Raw genomic sequence first — 18090 nt, 5'->3', positions numbered from 1 at the left:
GATTCCGATAAAGTGGAAGGTGCACTTCTCACTGAATCTATAGCTCTTGGCATAGAGTCAGACTGGAATGGTGAGCACCGTGTACATCAGCAGGAATTTCAGCCTTCACACCCTATCCTTAGTCCTCGGCTTGAACTCCCTGCAAATCTGGCACGGGTCCTTCACTTGTGCTTCCTCGAAAGCACTTCAGGCAGCTATTTTGTAGGTCACTCACTGGCCTAGGCCTGGAGCAAGAAGCACAAAGCTTGAAACCCAGTGATCGGGGCATATCTTGGTAGCGTGAACAGAAAAAACCCAAAATGGGAAAAACAAACAAGAAGTCCACAAAACTTCATTTTTATTATATAACACAGCTAAAACTTACCATCTATCCTAACAACACTAAAGACTAGACTTAACTATATACATACATGCTATGTTCGCAAAGGCCAAGAGAAACAACTGATCTGGTATAGATCATAATTCCAATGACTGTTGCAGGAGGTATGAAGAAACTGAGGGGGCTTTGGGGTCGTTACACATGCAGCAGCAGGGGGAACTCAAGCCACCCAACGGGTATCATTGAGGGAAAACGTTTCTGCTGGCCATGTACTGGTGCTCCAACACCAAGAGTTGGCTGCACATGTGCAACTACTAAAAGAAGAAATTTTAAATGTAGTTGTCTATTGCAGCTCCACATAACATGCATGTCCCAATACTTGAAAATGTGCATACCTTGTATCTGAGTTCTAGGTCAATCAGTTACGAGCAAAGCAGCCCCTTTCATTTCTCTCAAGATCAGGTCATACCATATATAGTTTAAGAGTTCACACAATAGCTGAAAAATATCTATCAGAGCACATGATAATGCCAAAAACATACATTTTAGAAAGCACTTACTTGTCTACAATGTACTTCACATTGCTGTACATACTGCGATCATCTCGATCTTTATATGGCTCAATATGAAAAGTGACCTGTAAAATGAAAATGCAATAAATGCAATATGGATTATAAAACATTACAGAACATAAAAGCCATTTGGTGTTATTTGTCTAAGTAGTATCAGGCACACCAATAAAGCTCTAGAAAGAGGGATTTTGAAAAGTCTCCACAATGCTGTGTGTGTAATTTATTCAAGACCACTATTCCTGAAGACTAACTCAATAAGACTCACTATTTTTGGACCGCCAAGATTAACAACACAGATTCGATGAAAAAATAGAAAAACTATATACCTACTCTTTATTACTAGTTTTATATAAGATTGCTTTTCTAAGCTACTGTAAGTAATAAGCATGTTAGGAAAAAACTACTAAAATACATATTCTAAGCTAGTTAACTAAAAGATTATCTATTTACAGTTCAAAAACTGATTACAGCTGATCCAAGTTTTTTATATTCTATTTCTAAATAACAATAATATATTCCAGTTGTTACAGATAATATTTCTCCAAGGAGAGCTTTCAGTGAGAAATTAGATTTTAAAATGTAGAATGTGAGAAGTTTACCTTTTATTTACAGTTTTATAGGTTCATCAACAGCAATAAATACCTAGGCACTAAATCTAATATACTACCATTGCTATTTCTGAATTTCTGAATAAGCTTGGGGCTTATGAAATTATTTATGCCATAAACTTCAGCTCACTTCAAATTAAACTCTATTGTTTTCAACTACCCAATTAAAATGAAGAATGTTTTTACATTAATCAATGCTGGCAGTTTTTCAGAAGCAGTTTTTAAGTTAGAATGCATATAATAAAACCAATATTCAGCTAGTCTCAAGTGAAATTTGATACTATTACAAAGATTTTTTTCACAAACTAAAGTGAAACACACTGTTGGACTAAATTATTAGGATTGTTAAGCTTTCCCTCAATTGTTGTATTATTTCTTTTTACTTCAGTCCAATAAAGAAGCAAATCAGACTTGACAAGGGTACTTCTAGTTACACACTGTTATATGACTTTGTTTTTATCTCTTTAGATTGAAAATAATTTATTTTCCATAATGATTCTGAGTTTATTGACAAGTCTATCATCTTTAACTCTAATCATTTTCTCATTCAAATTACAAGGATGCTTGCAAAATATAATATTGAAGATGAAAATCACTGTGCTAAGAATAGACATTGAGTATAGGTACTGAGAAAAAATTATTCCAATGATGCTGCAAATCTCTTTCCTGCTAACTTCTTGATTTTAATTTTAATCCATTAACACTTTAGGGAAAAATACATTACAATCTTTATATTTCCTAATGCTGAAGAGAACCGCATATTAACTGAATCAAAAAATAAGCTGAATTTTGGGGTCTTCTCGCACACATCATTTGTGAACTACTCCCGATAGTTGAGAACATATTTAAGATTTCCTAAGTCGTCACCAAATATTTTGGGTGAGCAATTTTTAGACTATTGGTTGTCTGTAAGTTGCTCACTTTGAGTATTCACTATTCAGGTGAATGCTCATATGGTTTTGTTTCTTCTCTCTAATTATAAACAACATACACATGACAAATAGTTAACAGATGAATAATGTACTTAAGGTATGAATATGAAACCAGAATTTGTGAACATTCATCTGCATATTCATGAACAACAAATAGCAGCAACTCTAATTTGGACTTTTTATTATTAGGTCTTTTCCATTATTTAACTAGTTCTTATACTAATATAGTATCTCCTATCCCTCACTTTATTTCATGGTATGAACTACTGGGGCAGTCTCATAGATAACAGAGAAAAACCTTAGTCAGAAAACTGGAAATGGATAAAGGGATGTTAACATTCTGGGTTATGAGCATATATGTAATACCAACACTGGGCTATATGGAGTACTTAAAAGTATAGATATAATGCCAGGGTTATGTATCAGTAAGAGATAGTTGCTCCATATAGCTACATTAATCTATGGTTCAACATGATGTAGTGTGCTAGGACGGAAGAGACCCTCAACCACTTTATGGACAATAGGTGGGAGGCTGCGAAGGGAACAGAGCGGCACAAGGGTAAGTTTGGTGATGTCTCTTATCCCAGATACAATCCTGGCACCACCAACCCCCCTCCCACGCCCAGGCACCAATGGGGGTCCCTGGCCATGTGCTGTGACCCAGGTCTCCCCAGCACCAGTGCCCCCCCCGCCCCCAAGAACCTGGGCCACCCACCCCCAGCACCCATGGGGCCCCCAGGCAGCCCTCCCCCCTCAAGTTTTATTCACTGGTATTTTTAGTAAAAGTCATGGACAGGTCATGGGCTGTGAATTTTGTCCGTGAGCTGTCCATGACTTTTACTAAAAATACTGGTGACTAAAACGTAGCCTTAGTCATGATGAATCACCACCACAGAAATGGGTCATATACTGCCCTCTGACACACTCCAAAGTGGCATATTTGAGAAGCCAGTTGTCCAAGCACATGTACTCCCAGCCTCTATAAGCAGGCCATAACCAACATCAAATATTTACTAACAACATGTGGAGTCAGTTGGCTCAAAAGTCAAGACACAAAACTGGCAGCATACTTCCCAAGTATGAGAAATGCACAAGTAAGTATTTTCAAAGTTCACAGTGCAATAGCACTACCACTGACCGAAGGGGCCAAGAAACCTTTAGAACTAGGAATGTCTGTCTGCCTGCCTGCCTTGGACTAGGGAGTCAAGATTTGACAAATGAGAATCTTGAATAGATGATATTTTTTAGAGAAATTGTATTCTCAGTTCTAGTCTTCCTAATGAGAGGTAAACTTTTTTGTTTAGATTATTTATTCTACACAGTAAAATAGTCAGAATAGCCAATGTGGCCAAACCAATGTTCTCTGACTTTTGAACAGCTATTTCTCAACCCTAAAGTTGCACTAAAACTACTAATTTCAGTTAATCCAATCTATCATTTAACTAATACTGAACACAGAGGGGTTTTTTTGTTGATAATTACTGCTATGAATCATTCAAGGCATACAGTTAAAAGAAGTGGATTAAAAACAAACAGTTTCTGGAAGCATAACTCATAGGAATTGGTTTTAATTTCACAAGGGAATTGATGGCACATGGCATCTGAAGAGGTGCCAATAGCTTTTTGAGGCTTATAACTCTGCTTTTCTCAGTATCTTTTTAGAGGGTCTCCGAGTATTTTATCGACATATTTACATCACAGAGGTGTTGAAAATGTAATGTATTTTACCCTACTATAAAATGGATAGGAGGACCCAGGGAGAGAAAGACAGAAACAGAAAAGCAATGATGAGTTGACCAGCATACTACAGCAAGCCAGAGACACCCAGGAATTGAACCCGGGAGTCCTGGCTCCACATCCCCTTTAACCATTGAACAATACTGACTTTAATAACTTAATAATTTAATGTGAATTGATATTTGTAAAAAATTATCTTGAATAGTAATATTGTTTTAGCATGGAAAACACATTTGGCTACAATGCAAGAGTGACACACTTTATTAAAAATCTAGTGTAAGGACACAAAAGATGTGTTAACCACTTAAATGGCATTATGTTTATTTACTTTGAATGAAAAAAAGATAAATAACCACTCCACCTAAAAAACCAAGCTTCAGAATAAAAAATCCAAACATGCAAAATCCAATACCCAACTGAAATAATAATAATAAAAAAAACCTAGACTGGAAAAACAACATAGCTTTCCTTAATTAGGCAAGAAAAGCATGGGCTCCATGTTTGCCAGCTTCAATGAGTTATTATTCTGCTTTTATCCTATCTTTAGGATGCACATAACCAGAATCTCCCTTGCAAATAACCAGGGCCTTACCAAATTCACGGCCATGAAAAATATGTCACAGACCATGAAATTTGGTCTCCCCCTGTGAAATATGGTCTTTTGTCTGCTTTTACCCTATATTATATAGATTTCATGGGGGAGACCAGCGTTTCTCAAATTGATGGTCCTGACCCAAAAAGCGGGGGTCACAAGTTATTTTAAGGGGATCACAGTATTGCCAGGCCCCCAGCCAGCAGCCGTGCAGAAGTAAGAGTGGCAATACCATACCATGCGATCCTTACCTCTGGAACACTGCAAGGAACACCACCAGCAATACAGGCAGGACTTAACTTACTACTCAAACCCCCAACATAACATAACCCCTCAACAACATAACACACAAGACAATGACTTAATACTAAGATAAAGATACATCAGCATCTACTGGTAGAGATACTGTTTATACTGAGCATTCAGAAGTCAATTTGTTTCCATTACTTTAACACAGGGGTGAGCAAACTACAGCCCACGGGCTGGATCTGGCCTGCCAGCTGTTTTAAACTGGCCCTCGAGCTCCCGCTGGGGAGCAGGGTCTGGGGCTCGCCCTGTTCCGGTGCTCCAGCTGGGAAACAGGGTTGGGGGCCACTCCGCACGGCTCCCAGAAGCAGCGGCATGTCAAACCCTCCAGCTCATAAACATAGGGGCAGCCAGGGGGCTCCGCATGCTGCCCCTGCCCCAAGTGCCACCTCCGCAGCTCCCACTGGCTGGGAACCGTGGCCAATGGGAGCTGCAGGGGCAGTGCCTGAGGATGGGGCAGCAGGCAGTAGAGCCGCCTGGCCGCGCCCCCATGTAGTAGGGGACATGCCGCTGCTTCTGGGAGCTGCTTGAGGCAAGTGCCACCCAGAGCCTGCACTCCTGAGGCACCTCCCTATGCCCCAACCCCATGCCCCAGCCCTGATCCCCCTTCCCTCCCCTCCTGCCCTCTGAACCCACCGGTCCCAGCCTGGAGCACCCTCCTACAGCCCAAACCCCTCATCCCCAATCCAACCTCAGAGTCTGCACTTCCAGTCTGAGCCCTCAACCCCCATCCCGCACTCCACCCCCCGCCCTATCCCAGAGCCCCCTCCTGCACCCTGAACTCCTCATTTCTGGCCCCCACCCCAGAGCCCACACCCCTAGCCAGAGCCCTCACCCCCAATTTCGTGAGCGTTCATGGCCCTCCATACAATTTCCATACCCGGATGTGGCCCTCAGGCCAAAAAGTTTGCCCACCCCTGCTTTAACACATACTGCTTCCACTAGCCTACAGACTATTTGTGGGAATGGATCCACATTTAACTCATGAATGTCCAAGCACATTCCATTCATATAGGGTTTGTTTTCTTAAAAAGGATAATATTAAAGAGTTATTAAAAAGTTGTTGCAGTCATAGTACTAAGTTATTACAATACTTCTTGTAGAAATTAGTGTTTTCTGGAATGTTTTCTTTTTAAAAAGCCAATTTTTATTTAAACTAGAGTTTCTGGGTTACTCTTGTAGAAAATGAACCAATGCTGCTTCCATCAATTAAAAAAAAAAAGTGACCAAGTTATTTGACTATAGAAAGAACTTAAAAAAAAAAAACTTTTACTTTAAAGAAACTACAACTAATGAAGTCTGATGGTTTATTCTATCTTAAATTATATTATTTAATTGTAATACTATAGTGATAAGTAAGTCATTTAAGGAGTTCCTATGAATTGAACTCTATGACAGACCACTAAAATAGGTGGCACATAGTCACAAAAGAGAATTTAAAATTCTTAGAACATTTATATAATGACTTAAAAAGGTAAGTGAAAAGAAAACCCACAAGAAGGAATGAACACAGATAAAGTACCTTAAAATCAAGATAAAACGGTCTAGTTTCATGAAAGCCAAACTAACAATTCACTTTGAAATTCTCTACATGCCACGCCCCATGAAAAATAAAGCTTTAAGTCTGTTTAAATCCAAAATATATACAACTGTTACAAGAGTACAAATTATGTGGTTCATGAACAAACATATATCTGTACATTTGATCTAGAGATGTACTGAATATGAACACTTTAAAAGTACTATACCTTTAGACTGTATTTGTGTGCATTATCCAAAATAACAGGCACCAAATCTTCACTAGGTTCCCCATTTTCGTCAGCCATACCAGGTGGGTACCAAGAAAGGGCTATGACACCTAAGATATAAACATGAGCTTGAGTTATGCCACCAGAAACAACATTATGCCTACTAAAAGTTTTAAAAAAAACAGAAGTGTGTACACGAAAGGTATAAATATCATGTTCATGTATAACATAGTTTATATAGCTAACTGAGTAACTGTCATTTCTAAGTAAGACTGGCATTTGATACAAAATATATGTAAATACTTCTTACAACCAGGAACAATATAAAAGTATGGTTTGAAAAATATATATATTTTTTTATGAAACCAGCGAAGGGCAAGGCTTTCAGATAACTTAGATATAAGCAGCTACACACCTAATTTGACTATGCAATTACTACAGATGAGCACACAAACATTATAGTTGTATGCAGCTAGTCAAATAAGCAAGGTACAGAAATAGCCATGGTGGAATTTTAAGTGCCTTGTACAATTCCCTCCCATTCCTCTGAGTGATGTTAAATGCAACAGTATATTTACTAACTAAAAGCCTTAGTTATTACATAAAGGTTACACTACCCATGATCTCTGCACAATATTCTTATTAATGGACTGTCACAGGTTGCCTTTAGATCAAGGTAAAGGATGGCACATGGGCTAACTTTGTAGACACAGCCAATGGACCATACATCATATGGTCCATAGACAACAAAGATCTGAAAATAACAATAATTACTTACAGAAAACCAGCCATAAATTGATTTGGCACAAGAGTCTTTTCAATAACATTTATTCTTGTACTTAATGTTTTAAAAACATTTTGAATAGCATTGTATATTTTATGAAAATGCAAGTAAATTTTTAATTCCACTGGAAACGCTAACACTAACATAAAATCACTAGATCATTTCATTCTGTTCCCATTAAAGACAATAGCAAAGTTTCCGGAGTTTAACTGGATTAGATCAGACCCACTATCTCATGACAAGTTATGTCACTATTATAAGACTCAGTTAATGCATGGCTTATGCATAGTTCTTTATAAATCACTGACTACTGGTATCCAGGCTAAAGTTTAAATGAAAATCTATGATGAGTAAATCAAGAAATTACCAGATAATTACCTAGAAAATTCCCACAAGAATCTAGCAGAGGAGTGTTTTCTGGTCCAATAACAAAAACAACGTTTAGACTTTAGACAGGTTTCAGAGTAGCAGCGGTGTTAATCTGTATCTGCAAAAAGAACAGGAGTACTTGTGGCACCTTCAAGACTAACACATTTATTTGAGCATAAGCTTTCATGGGCTACAGCATAGCTATGCATCCAAAGAAGTGGGCTGTAGCCCACAAAAGCTTATGCTCAAATAAATTTGTTAGTCTCTAAGGTGCCACAAGTACTCCTGTTCTTTTTGAGACTTTAGACAGATTCCTTAAGAAATAAGTCAAATTGAAGCGGACAGTATAAGAACATTGCCAGTAGTCCAGGATTTCACCAGGAGGAAATCATAGCATATGCACACTGTACAAGTCCACAAACAGGACTGCCAGTAGCACTATCTTGAAACAATTCAATTTCAGACCCCAATGCAACAGCAATCTCCTTTTCCTGTCTTGTACATCCAACTGTACTAAATACTTAAAAGACTACACTTTCAGGTTTTTCTAGCTCTTGCTTCCTCAATGAAAAACCAACAGTCATGACACAGAATCCTTTAAAAAAAAAAAATGTTCATGAAATTATTCCTCAGTTATAAGGTTCAGGAAAAATGCCCTAAATTTTTAATTAACAGAGAAATATGGCACTAGTTGCTGCTGAATATGAAAATAAGTCAAAGGATGGAAATATACCGTCCCCAAACTTATTTGTACATTTGAGAAAAATACCACCATGTTACTTAAAAAAAGTACATCTGATATGCATATTGTCAAAAGTAAAAAAGTGTCAGAGAAGCTGAGACAGAATACATTAGCTAAAGATGACTTGCACTGGAACAGAACTTTGAAATAATCTGTGTTTCTGAAATGCAGTGGGACAACAACTGTTGGGATTTACAGCCATGATTAAAGTTATTATACATGAATGATATTAGTTCACAGAAGTGGGAGAGTGGGTACCATACCTAAAAGATTCCGTACACTCTAATGAGATAAAATTTTGAGTGAAGAGGACTTTACAGAAGAATGTGTATGGAAACTAACCCCCAAACATAAAAATACAAGTACAAGTAGGAACATACTACCAACCTCCAAGCTCAGAAAATGATATTTGAGTGCATGACATTTAGGAGATTAAACCAGCAACAAAATGTAATAGAATAGGAATAATACAACGTGCACATAAACTGGTCAGATATCAAGTTGGGACATGGTTGAGAAAATCGTGGAGAATAATGAGTATACAGTAATTCCGTCATAAGACATTTGCATGCTGCTAAATAAAAAAAAAAGGAAGAAATGGAAAACAAAATAAATCCAGTATGTTTCAATGGCCACGTTATAGAAATAAGAGAAATCCAGCTTAAGTGAAGCCAACAGAAAAGGATAAATATGAAAAGAAAAATTTAAGATGGAAAGTAAAAGGGCATGAGGAGAGCACATAGATAAGCATATAAAATAATAAATTCTCAAAATACACCTGGAACAGGAAGCCTGCAAAAAAAAAAAAAAATCAATGGGTACACTGGACGTTAAGGTACATAGGGAACAACTGAGGAAAAAGACAGCTTCTCTGCGCTGCTCTGATTTATATTTTTGTATCAGTCTTCACCCACGAGGTTGTTGAGAAGATACTTACTACAGATCTTCTCTTCACAGGTAAAAAAAGAGAAGCACTCTTGGAGACTGAAGTGGCAAAGGGAGGAACAAACTAAAAAAGTAAATAGCAGCAAGCCACTTGAACCTGGTACTCATTCCAGAGATCTGAAAGAATTTAAGGTTCAAGTGATTGAATATTTTTGTTAGCAGCTCAATCTCACTAAAATCAGACACTGATAGAGGATAGCAAAAGTTGCACCTATTAGGCATACCCATGAATTATAAACTAGTGAGATACATTTCAGAACCATGTAAATTAATTGAAATAAAGAGTTATAAAATATCTAGCAGAACCATGTGATAAGGATGAACCCTGTAAAGGAAAATTCTGCCTCTCCAATCTTCTGGAATTCCTTGACCACACCACCACAATAGCGGATAACAGAACTGGTTAAAGCCAATTTATTTAACTAAGTCTGTCTGAAAGCATAAAGGCTCACATAAAAGGCTAGTAAGAAAACTGAGGCCAGATGAAAAGTACTGTGATGGATTAGAAACTAAGAGACAAATAATGGGAATAATGGTCAATTCCGCAGCACAGGAAAAGGTGAACAGTATCCCAAACATCCATACTAGGACTGATGTTTATCGTAGCAATTAATGATCCACAAAAGCAAGTGAAATAAAATGAAATTATTAGAGATAGTCAAGACTAGACAGAACCAAGAGAAAATTCAGAGGAAGCTTATATAGGTGTATCAGCAATGTACACTGAAAAATAATTTAAACTATTCACACACACTGCTGAGTCCTAAATCAACTGTAATTACTCAGCAAAAAGAAGAATGCACCAAGTCTTGCTTACACCAGAAATTTCTTCCTAATGTTCTCCACCAATTCAGCTTTACTGGAGGTAAAGATTATGGCCTGAAGTTTAAAGGATTATACCTTATAAAATTGTAGACAAGGTGATAATTGTTGCCAGTGTTTTAATCACTTTGACAGAGTCAGAGAAAACATCACTGTGCTTACAATGTCAGCAGCAACCTGCCCACACTAGTGCTCCCACTGTTGCTAACACCAATGGAGCTGTCCCAGTGTTAATAAAAACAGAAAATTTAAGTTTCTTAAAAAACAAAAACATCACTGGTCTGAAAATAGCAATCTTTGTTCAATATGCAGCTGTGGTCAAAAAAGCTAACAATATTAGGAAGTATGAAGATATTCGGATAGAAAATATTAACGAAAACATTATAATGGCATTATACCAATTGACAGTAAGTCTTCACCTTGAATACTGTGGTCAGGTCTGGTCAAATAATATATCTGTAGAAACAGAAGGGGGTTCAGATGCAAATGATAAAATAATCAGAAGCATAAAAAGAAATCCAAAAGAGGAAAAAACAGAAAAGATTATGACTGCCTAGTTTACAGACAAAATAAATAAGGAGGACTATAATAGAGGTATATAAAATGAAGAATGGCATAGAAAAATTAAGCTGAGTGCTCCTAGTTATGTTCTCCCTCTCATTTAATATAAAAACTGGGGACAAACAATGAAACGCATTAATAAATTTTAAATTTAAGAGATAAAAGGAAATACTGGTCTATAAGTTAAAAAAAATTAATCTACAGTACAACCCATTCTACCAGGCATTAATGTTGTCAAGAGCTTAACAAGTTTCAAAGGAGCATTGGACATGTATATGGATAGTAAGAATATCCAGAGTTACAAAGTACAGGAGGAAAATTGTACAAGGGATATAATCCCTCACAAATCAGGGCATAAAACAATTATTAGGTAATAGTGGTTGGCTAGAATGTTCCTCTGTGGACAGATTATTCCATAATTGTCTATTAAGAGATTTCTTGAACCAGCCTCTGAAACTGTAACTCAGAAACACTTCGATGCCAACTGGCAATGCGATTATAAGAATACACTGATCCTGGTACATAAATTCTGGTTCACCAAAGAACATTGTGTGAAATCATAAATGAAAGCCAGGATCTATCATGTTGGTCAATAATATTGTTGTGAAACTTCTAGACAGATTCTATATAAGGAGTGTGTGTGTGTATATATATGTATATGTATGTTTTAAAATCTATTCACCAGTCCCTCTGGCATGTAAATTAAGCACTGTAAGTTAATGCAATGGACAGTCATTTACAAAGGCAATGGGGATCTAAAAATCAACAGGGAGGCAGTACACTGTCTGTCGGGGGACAGACAATGAACTTTGGGGGATAGAAGGAAAAGGCAAAAAGACACCGCTTTACCTCGCGCGTAGGAAGTAAACAAACAACACAGTTACATTTATGAAACCAGGATCTCTTCCTATCTTGGTGGAAGACTCTGCAAGAGACTATGGGTGTGAGAAACATATTTAGACTGGAAGTTAGTATGTTAAATTTAGTCTCTAGAAAGTGGGTTATAGTTGTTTTATATGTAACCTTATGTTTCCATTATCTTTCGTCATTATCGCTTGAACATTTGATAATAAACTTATGTTGTTTTCTTTATAAATGTAGCTCAGTGCTGTGATATTAACAAAAGTACTAATCCTAAATAGGATCACACAAGCTGGTGTGTACACTATTCCCTTGTGGGCAGCAAACCTAGGATTTCTGTAAGTATTCAGTGGATAACGGGCTGCTTCAAAGGGGTGGACTGGGGTGCACTTCTTGTTAAACTAGGAAAAGTAAGGCCAAGTCTGGAGAGACTGTTTGGGTGGCTAAGCTGACACCCAGGTAAACACAAGCAAGTCTTCCTCTCATGAGGTAGGGGGTAATAAGGTGACACTTGATCCTAGATTGCCTGAGAACCATTACAGAAACATCTAGGACTGATCTTCTCTACTTGATAGACATCATATCCACTATAAAAATGCCTATATCTGTATTTTTCTATTTTATACACTACACAGAGTACTGTTACACAAGTAAACAAATAATATAAAATTCCTTCATCTAAACAGCTATAGATATAGCCCCCAATCCTGCATCTGCTCTGAGCAGGTGTATTTGTATGAAGCAGCTTGGAAGACAAGAGATTAAGTTAGGGATTGAACATAAAGTACAAAATCACTTGTTAAAAACAGAAGTTCCCATGAAGTTATCATTGACACAAATCTCCTGTGCACAGAAAAAGAAAATACCAAAGTTCCCTGACATTTCAATATCTAGAGAAAACAAAGGAGGTGAAGAGTAATGTTTACTCAAGTATCTGAGGTCAAACAAATGACTACTATGCCAAAAATAAACAAACATTTATTACCAACAGAGGCTGAACGCATTTGTTGCATGTGGGCTTCTATGACAGAAGGGTCTTTAGAGCTGTAAGTTCCAAGTTCAGGGTAAAAACTGGACGCAATATCATCTGGAGGATTGTGTCTTCCCTTTGGGTAATTGTTTGCAATTTTGGAATCCCAATGTGGCACCAGTGGATGGTTCCAGTGAATATATTTACCATCATACTGTGGATTCCCAAACCAGCTGTAGTAGAACACATGAAAGTTATAATTAGGGGAAGGCAATTCCTCTTCCAACTTTCTTACAGAGGCCATAGATGTTTTAATGCTATTCAATGCAACACTGTGCAAATTATTGGTGTGTGTTACACTATCCCCCTTGGCAGCAGTTAGGGGACTGTGTTTATTTTCTAAGAGTGTTGTCTGTTGTTGAAGTTCCGGTAGGAGACCAAGTCCAAATGGATCCCCAAAACCAGCTCTGTCAGGTCTCAGAGTCTTCAAAGCCATCATCATGGAGCAAATGAATAAAATAAAAAGCAACAAAATAATGCACGTTCTTCTGTGAAATCTTGCCATGATGTCATAGTTCAGCGTCCAAACAACAGGTTTCCAGCTACAATTGGTCAAGAAAAAAATATTTTAAAATCAGATTTCTTGTCACTTATCAATTCAATGATATTAAACACTTCATAAAATTTCTAAATAAGAGATTTAGGAATAAACATAACTAATTTCTAAAAATACACTATGTTTACATACTCTTGTACATATTGCCTTTGCTGGGAAAAATAAGACAAAATCAACACATACATTCTCAAAGAGCATGCAGACATGTTTCAGTGAATCATGAGGTGATGCTTCACACCATCCAAGGATTACACATTTTAAGGAACATCCTACTTTTCAGCTGGCTTCCTGGTTTTCCCAAACTGCCACTAAACCCTATGAAATGGGAATTCTGGTTACACTATTTCCAAGCCACTGCTCTGTGCTTACCCTGTGTCACTGACAGAAACACCATATTATAGCTGTGATTTTTTATTTTGTGCACTTGATACTCCTGGGGGAATTCTATGTCACTGTGCCTGCACAGAATTCATGTCTCCTGTAGATTTTTCCCCCCTTGCAAAATACTACATTCTGCTGAAGAGGCCCTGCAATTACACCCACCAGTGGCTGCTGTAGCACCTAAAGAGGGAGCAGCCGGCTCAGGGCCAGAGCAGTCAGTCCTGGAGAGGATGCTTTACTCACAGCCACCTGTCCCCACAGGCAGGGGAAGAGGCATGGGATATTGGGGGGGGGGGTGACAGACTGCAGGGCACCCGGAGATGCTGGGGGTCACATTGACTGGGGCTCAGAAAGGTTGGGGAGACAGACTGAGGCAGGGGCACAGGAACTACTAGGGTGACAGCACTGAGCCAGGAGCTTAATGGGAGTGGGCGGTGGAGGGTCACATGGGATCAAGGGGGTAGCTGAGTGGCAGTGCAGGGACACATAGGGATGGGGGGAGAAGGGTGCAGTGACACATGGGGACAGGAGTAAGGAGGTGGCTGAGTGGAAGGCGCAGGTACACACGGGAAAGGGGCAGATGTGCCTGACTGAATGGGAGAGACTAGGGGTCAGCCAGGGTCTGCATGGGGGAGGCACCTCCCTAACAATCTTCCCTTCTCCCAAAAAATGTTCCATACTTCTCCCACTCACACCCAACAATCCTTCAGATTCACTCCCAGGCTCCTTTCCAGTAATTACTTCCCTCTCGCTCAGTTCCTCCATTACCCCGACTCCCCCAAGCAAAGGCCTTTGCACTTCTGAGGAGTGCAGATAAAGGGTGTGGAAAATAAGTTTCTGTATTGTAGTTTAGATGAATTATTATGCAAAGTTCTGTATTAATAAGCCTGGTAAGGAATCTATTTGTCAAAAAAACATTTCCTGAATCTTTTTTGTTGTCTGTATTGTAACAGAGATACTTGTTAACAGGTATTTTGAAATAAACCAAAATAACTGAAACCGGTATGATTATATTGCATTATTTTGACAGACAAGATATGCAGAATTTTAAAACATTGTGCACAGAATTTAGGTTTTTGGCACAGAATTCCCACAGGAGTAAACATACAAATTTCAGACTCTGGATTGTAAACTTGGGACACTGACCCTCTTATTATATGGATTTTTACAGTACTTTGCTCAATGGCCCCCGGATCCTAACTGGAACTTGGCGATATCATAACAAACTTGGCAACTGACCATTAACTGTTATATAGACAACTCCATCACAGGACTTTATCAGTGAAAATGGCTGTTCAACTTGTAAATGAACCTTTCTGCACTGTTTCAAGAGGATACTTCATCACTGGTAAACCCCCGGGATTTAAACTGCTTTTGCAATTTATTGAAGTTCATTTAAGTTATTGAGTTTGTTGTAATCATATTTACTTTGTGTATTGACACGTGATGTTGACAATTTGTATTTTAATGGTCATAAAGCTTTAACTTTTTACATTTCAACATCCACTGTTATTAAATAATTGTCAGGCCCTCCCTACTTTCTGACCTGCCCATAGTTTCTCAACTGTGAAATTTTAAATCTCTAAAAATTGACAAAAAAATGCTTAAAACCCATCCCAACATGTGCAATTGTGAAGAATGTGAAATAAAAAATTAAAAAATACTTAAAAAGGAAGCAATTTATATTATCTGTTGAAATTATAAAATAAAAATAGAATTCTACCAAACCTAATTATAATGCATTTTGCCTTGGAATGCAGCTGCACAGTATTTTTTACTGACAACAGGTAAAAAATAAGTTAATGTAGGTGACTGAGTTTCACTAGAAACAAAATTGGTGGCTCAGCTCCTGAAGTCTCAAACATTTGTGAGAGTTGTTCCAGTTTCTTCCTCCTGGTCTGGGGAGTAGGGCTTAGATATGGGACTCAAAATATTTGAAATCTACCGAAGTTAATCTCCTTTAGCTACTCCTGCTATAGACAAAGATACTGACATTCCATAAGGACTCGGCAAAATCTGACATTTTCCACGTGCATGATTGTGTAATCCATATTTCACTAGTCTTTCTTTCTCCAAAACTTTTACATACCTACTTTACTCACAACTTTCTAAACTCCTATATATGAAAAAGCTACTTTTTACCAAATTTTCAGAGACTGCAGACATAAAAGCCACTTTTTTCTCTACCACCATTTGTGTCCTGCAATAATAATTTCCATATGGCTTTCATATTACTCACTCTTGCCTCTCATCATGAGAGGAAATCCATGGTTCTTGTTCCTGCAAGGTTAATGTAACTTTACCCCTTTTTAATAACTCTCAAGCACAATATTTTTTGTTGTCTCATAAATATGTGGGTAAAAAATGCATTAAAAATAAGACCTGAAAATTCTGAGTTTTTTCAGCTTGTTTTATTCATTTAGGTATTGCCTAATTTGTTCTTCCTGGAAGAGTCTATGATTGTGAAACTAGTAGTATCATGAGATCAATTTTCATTTGCATGGTATCTGGGATTACTTGAACTTCAGCACCTCAGCTGAAATCAGCCATTGGCAATTTTATCTTTGTGCTCCTCTGAGTAGGTTTAGATGACACAAAGAGTAAAAACAACAGAAGTTTGTTTGAGTAGGAGAGCGCCACATTTTCATTTCTGTCAAAAAAATTAAAACAATTCATAATATAATTATAACACGGTTCTTTCTCTTCCACCCAGTTCCTCTCTCCTCCCCCCTTCCCTGCCAAAAGGCTATACCATAGTTGGGTTCAAACATAATTAAGCAAAGTTATGTATTTTTATACTGTAGACAGAATGCAAACATTATTTTTGATTAACCTGCCCTGAATTCTCAGAGTAAATTGTGGTAGAAATGCCAAGGATCCATAAATGTGAAATATTTTATTGTATTTAGACATGGTAGTGTCCCAGGCCTGCAAAGGCTTCAATACATTCATCGATTATACGGCAGAAGGCACCACCATGATCACCTAGTCTGGCCCCCCCTTAGGTAACTCAGCAAATGCTAGGCCCATGTTAAAGCCTCTTTGAACCAGAGCGTCCAAAATCCGACCTTCATGTAAAAACTGCCAGTGATGGAGCAGCCACTCCATTACCCCCCCTTAAAACCGAGCTCCTGGGGCGACGGGCGCTACAGACACACAGGCAGGCCCCAGGTCCCAGCACGGCACGTCCAGGCGCGGGTCTGCCCCAAAAATGTTGGCCGGGGGGGCGGGGGGGGGCGTGTGTGTGTGTGTCACTGCGCTGCGCACCATCCTCACTCGCAGGCCAGGCAGGTCCCGCGCAGGGGCTGGGTCGGAGCAGCCGCCCCGCGGCAGGCGGCAGCATCCCTCCCCCCCCGGGCCGGAGCGGCGCTGCGAGCAGGGGCCCCGGGGTGCTTCGGCGGCTCCCCGCTTACTCACCCGTCGGAGGCGAAGGCGGGGGCGCGGCCCTACAGCTCGGGGCGGGGGAAGCAGCAGCAGCAGCAGCGCCCCGCTTAGCGGCTACTCGCGGGCGCGAGGCAGCTGGTGTCCGCACCGGGGCCTGCTGGGGCAGTGGCGGGTGCGGGGTTACCATGGGCTGAGTCAAGTCAGTTCGGATCTTGCGCCCTAAACTGTTACTGAGCATGCGCAGACTTCTCAGCATGCGCAGTAGCTCGCGGCGACACCTCTGCCCTGAAAGAAGCCCGTTCCCCGAAGAGACGAGGGGGTCCGGCAGCGTCATAGTTGGCTGCTGAGCATGCGTGGTAATACCTGCTGAATCCTCTGCCCTCACTTGGGATCCCGAACGTGCTCCCTGCTGCGAAGGGTGGAGCGGTGCAGTGGGCGGTGAGCTGCATGCAGGGGCTGTTCAGACACGTGCGGCCGGGGAAGGGGAGAGGTTCATGCCCATGGACAAAATCAGGGACAGGGTTGCAGCCTGGATGAAAGAGGGGGTAAAGAGGCAGGGCAAGCAGGCAGGGGCAGAGGGGACAAGAGTTACCCCAAATTGGGTGAGCCAGCTGCCCTGTTTGCAAAAATAGGGTGTGGCTGGAAGCGGGGCTTCTTCCCTACCAGCAGGACGTTAGGCCTGAGCAGTGGCTTTTCAGGGCTGGTTTTGGAAAGGCACGGTATAGTCTAATGCCTAAACAAGGCAGATCTGATATGATGTATTAAGCTAGTAAAGGAGACTTGATTCATGAAATATTTTATAAACCCCTATAATCCTCAAAAATTCTTAATTTTAAACAGG

General features: G+C 39.4%; 1 protein-coding gene across 3 annotated transcripts in view; it reads right to left on the bottom strand.

Moving 5' to 3' along the window:
• The window catches only part of MANEA (mannosidase endo-alpha), a 49828-nt gene extending 32255 nt beyond the window's left edge, over positions 1 to 17573 (bottom strand). For all 3 annotated transcript variants that reach the window (XM_045008907.1, XM_045008908.1, XM_045008906.1), the window contains exons 1-4: positions 17283 to 17573; positions 12884 to 13470; positions 6815 to 6924; positions 880 to 956 (exon numbers count right to left, since the gene is read on the bottom strand). In XM_045008907.1, the coding sequence (XP_044864842.1) occupies positions 880 to 956; positions 6815 to 6924; positions 12884 to 13433 (737 nt within the window). In that variant the 5' untranslated portion in view covers positions 13434 to 13470; positions 17283 to 17573. The remainder of the gene's footprint in view (positions 1 to 879; positions 957 to 6814; positions 6925 to 12883; positions 13471 to 17282) is intronic.
• Between the last annotated feature and the right edge of the window lie 517 nt (positions 17574 to 18090).

The sequence above is a fragment of the Mauremys mutica genome, chromosome 3 (assembly GCF_020497125.1).
Source record: "Mauremys mutica isolate MM-2020 ecotype Southern chromosome 3, ASM2049712v1, whole genome shotgun sequence".
Taxonomy (NCBI): Eukaryota; Metazoa; Chordata; order Testudines; family Geoemydidae; genus Mauremys; species Mauremys mutica.
This window is presented reverse-complemented; position numbering and strand designations above follow the sequence as displayed.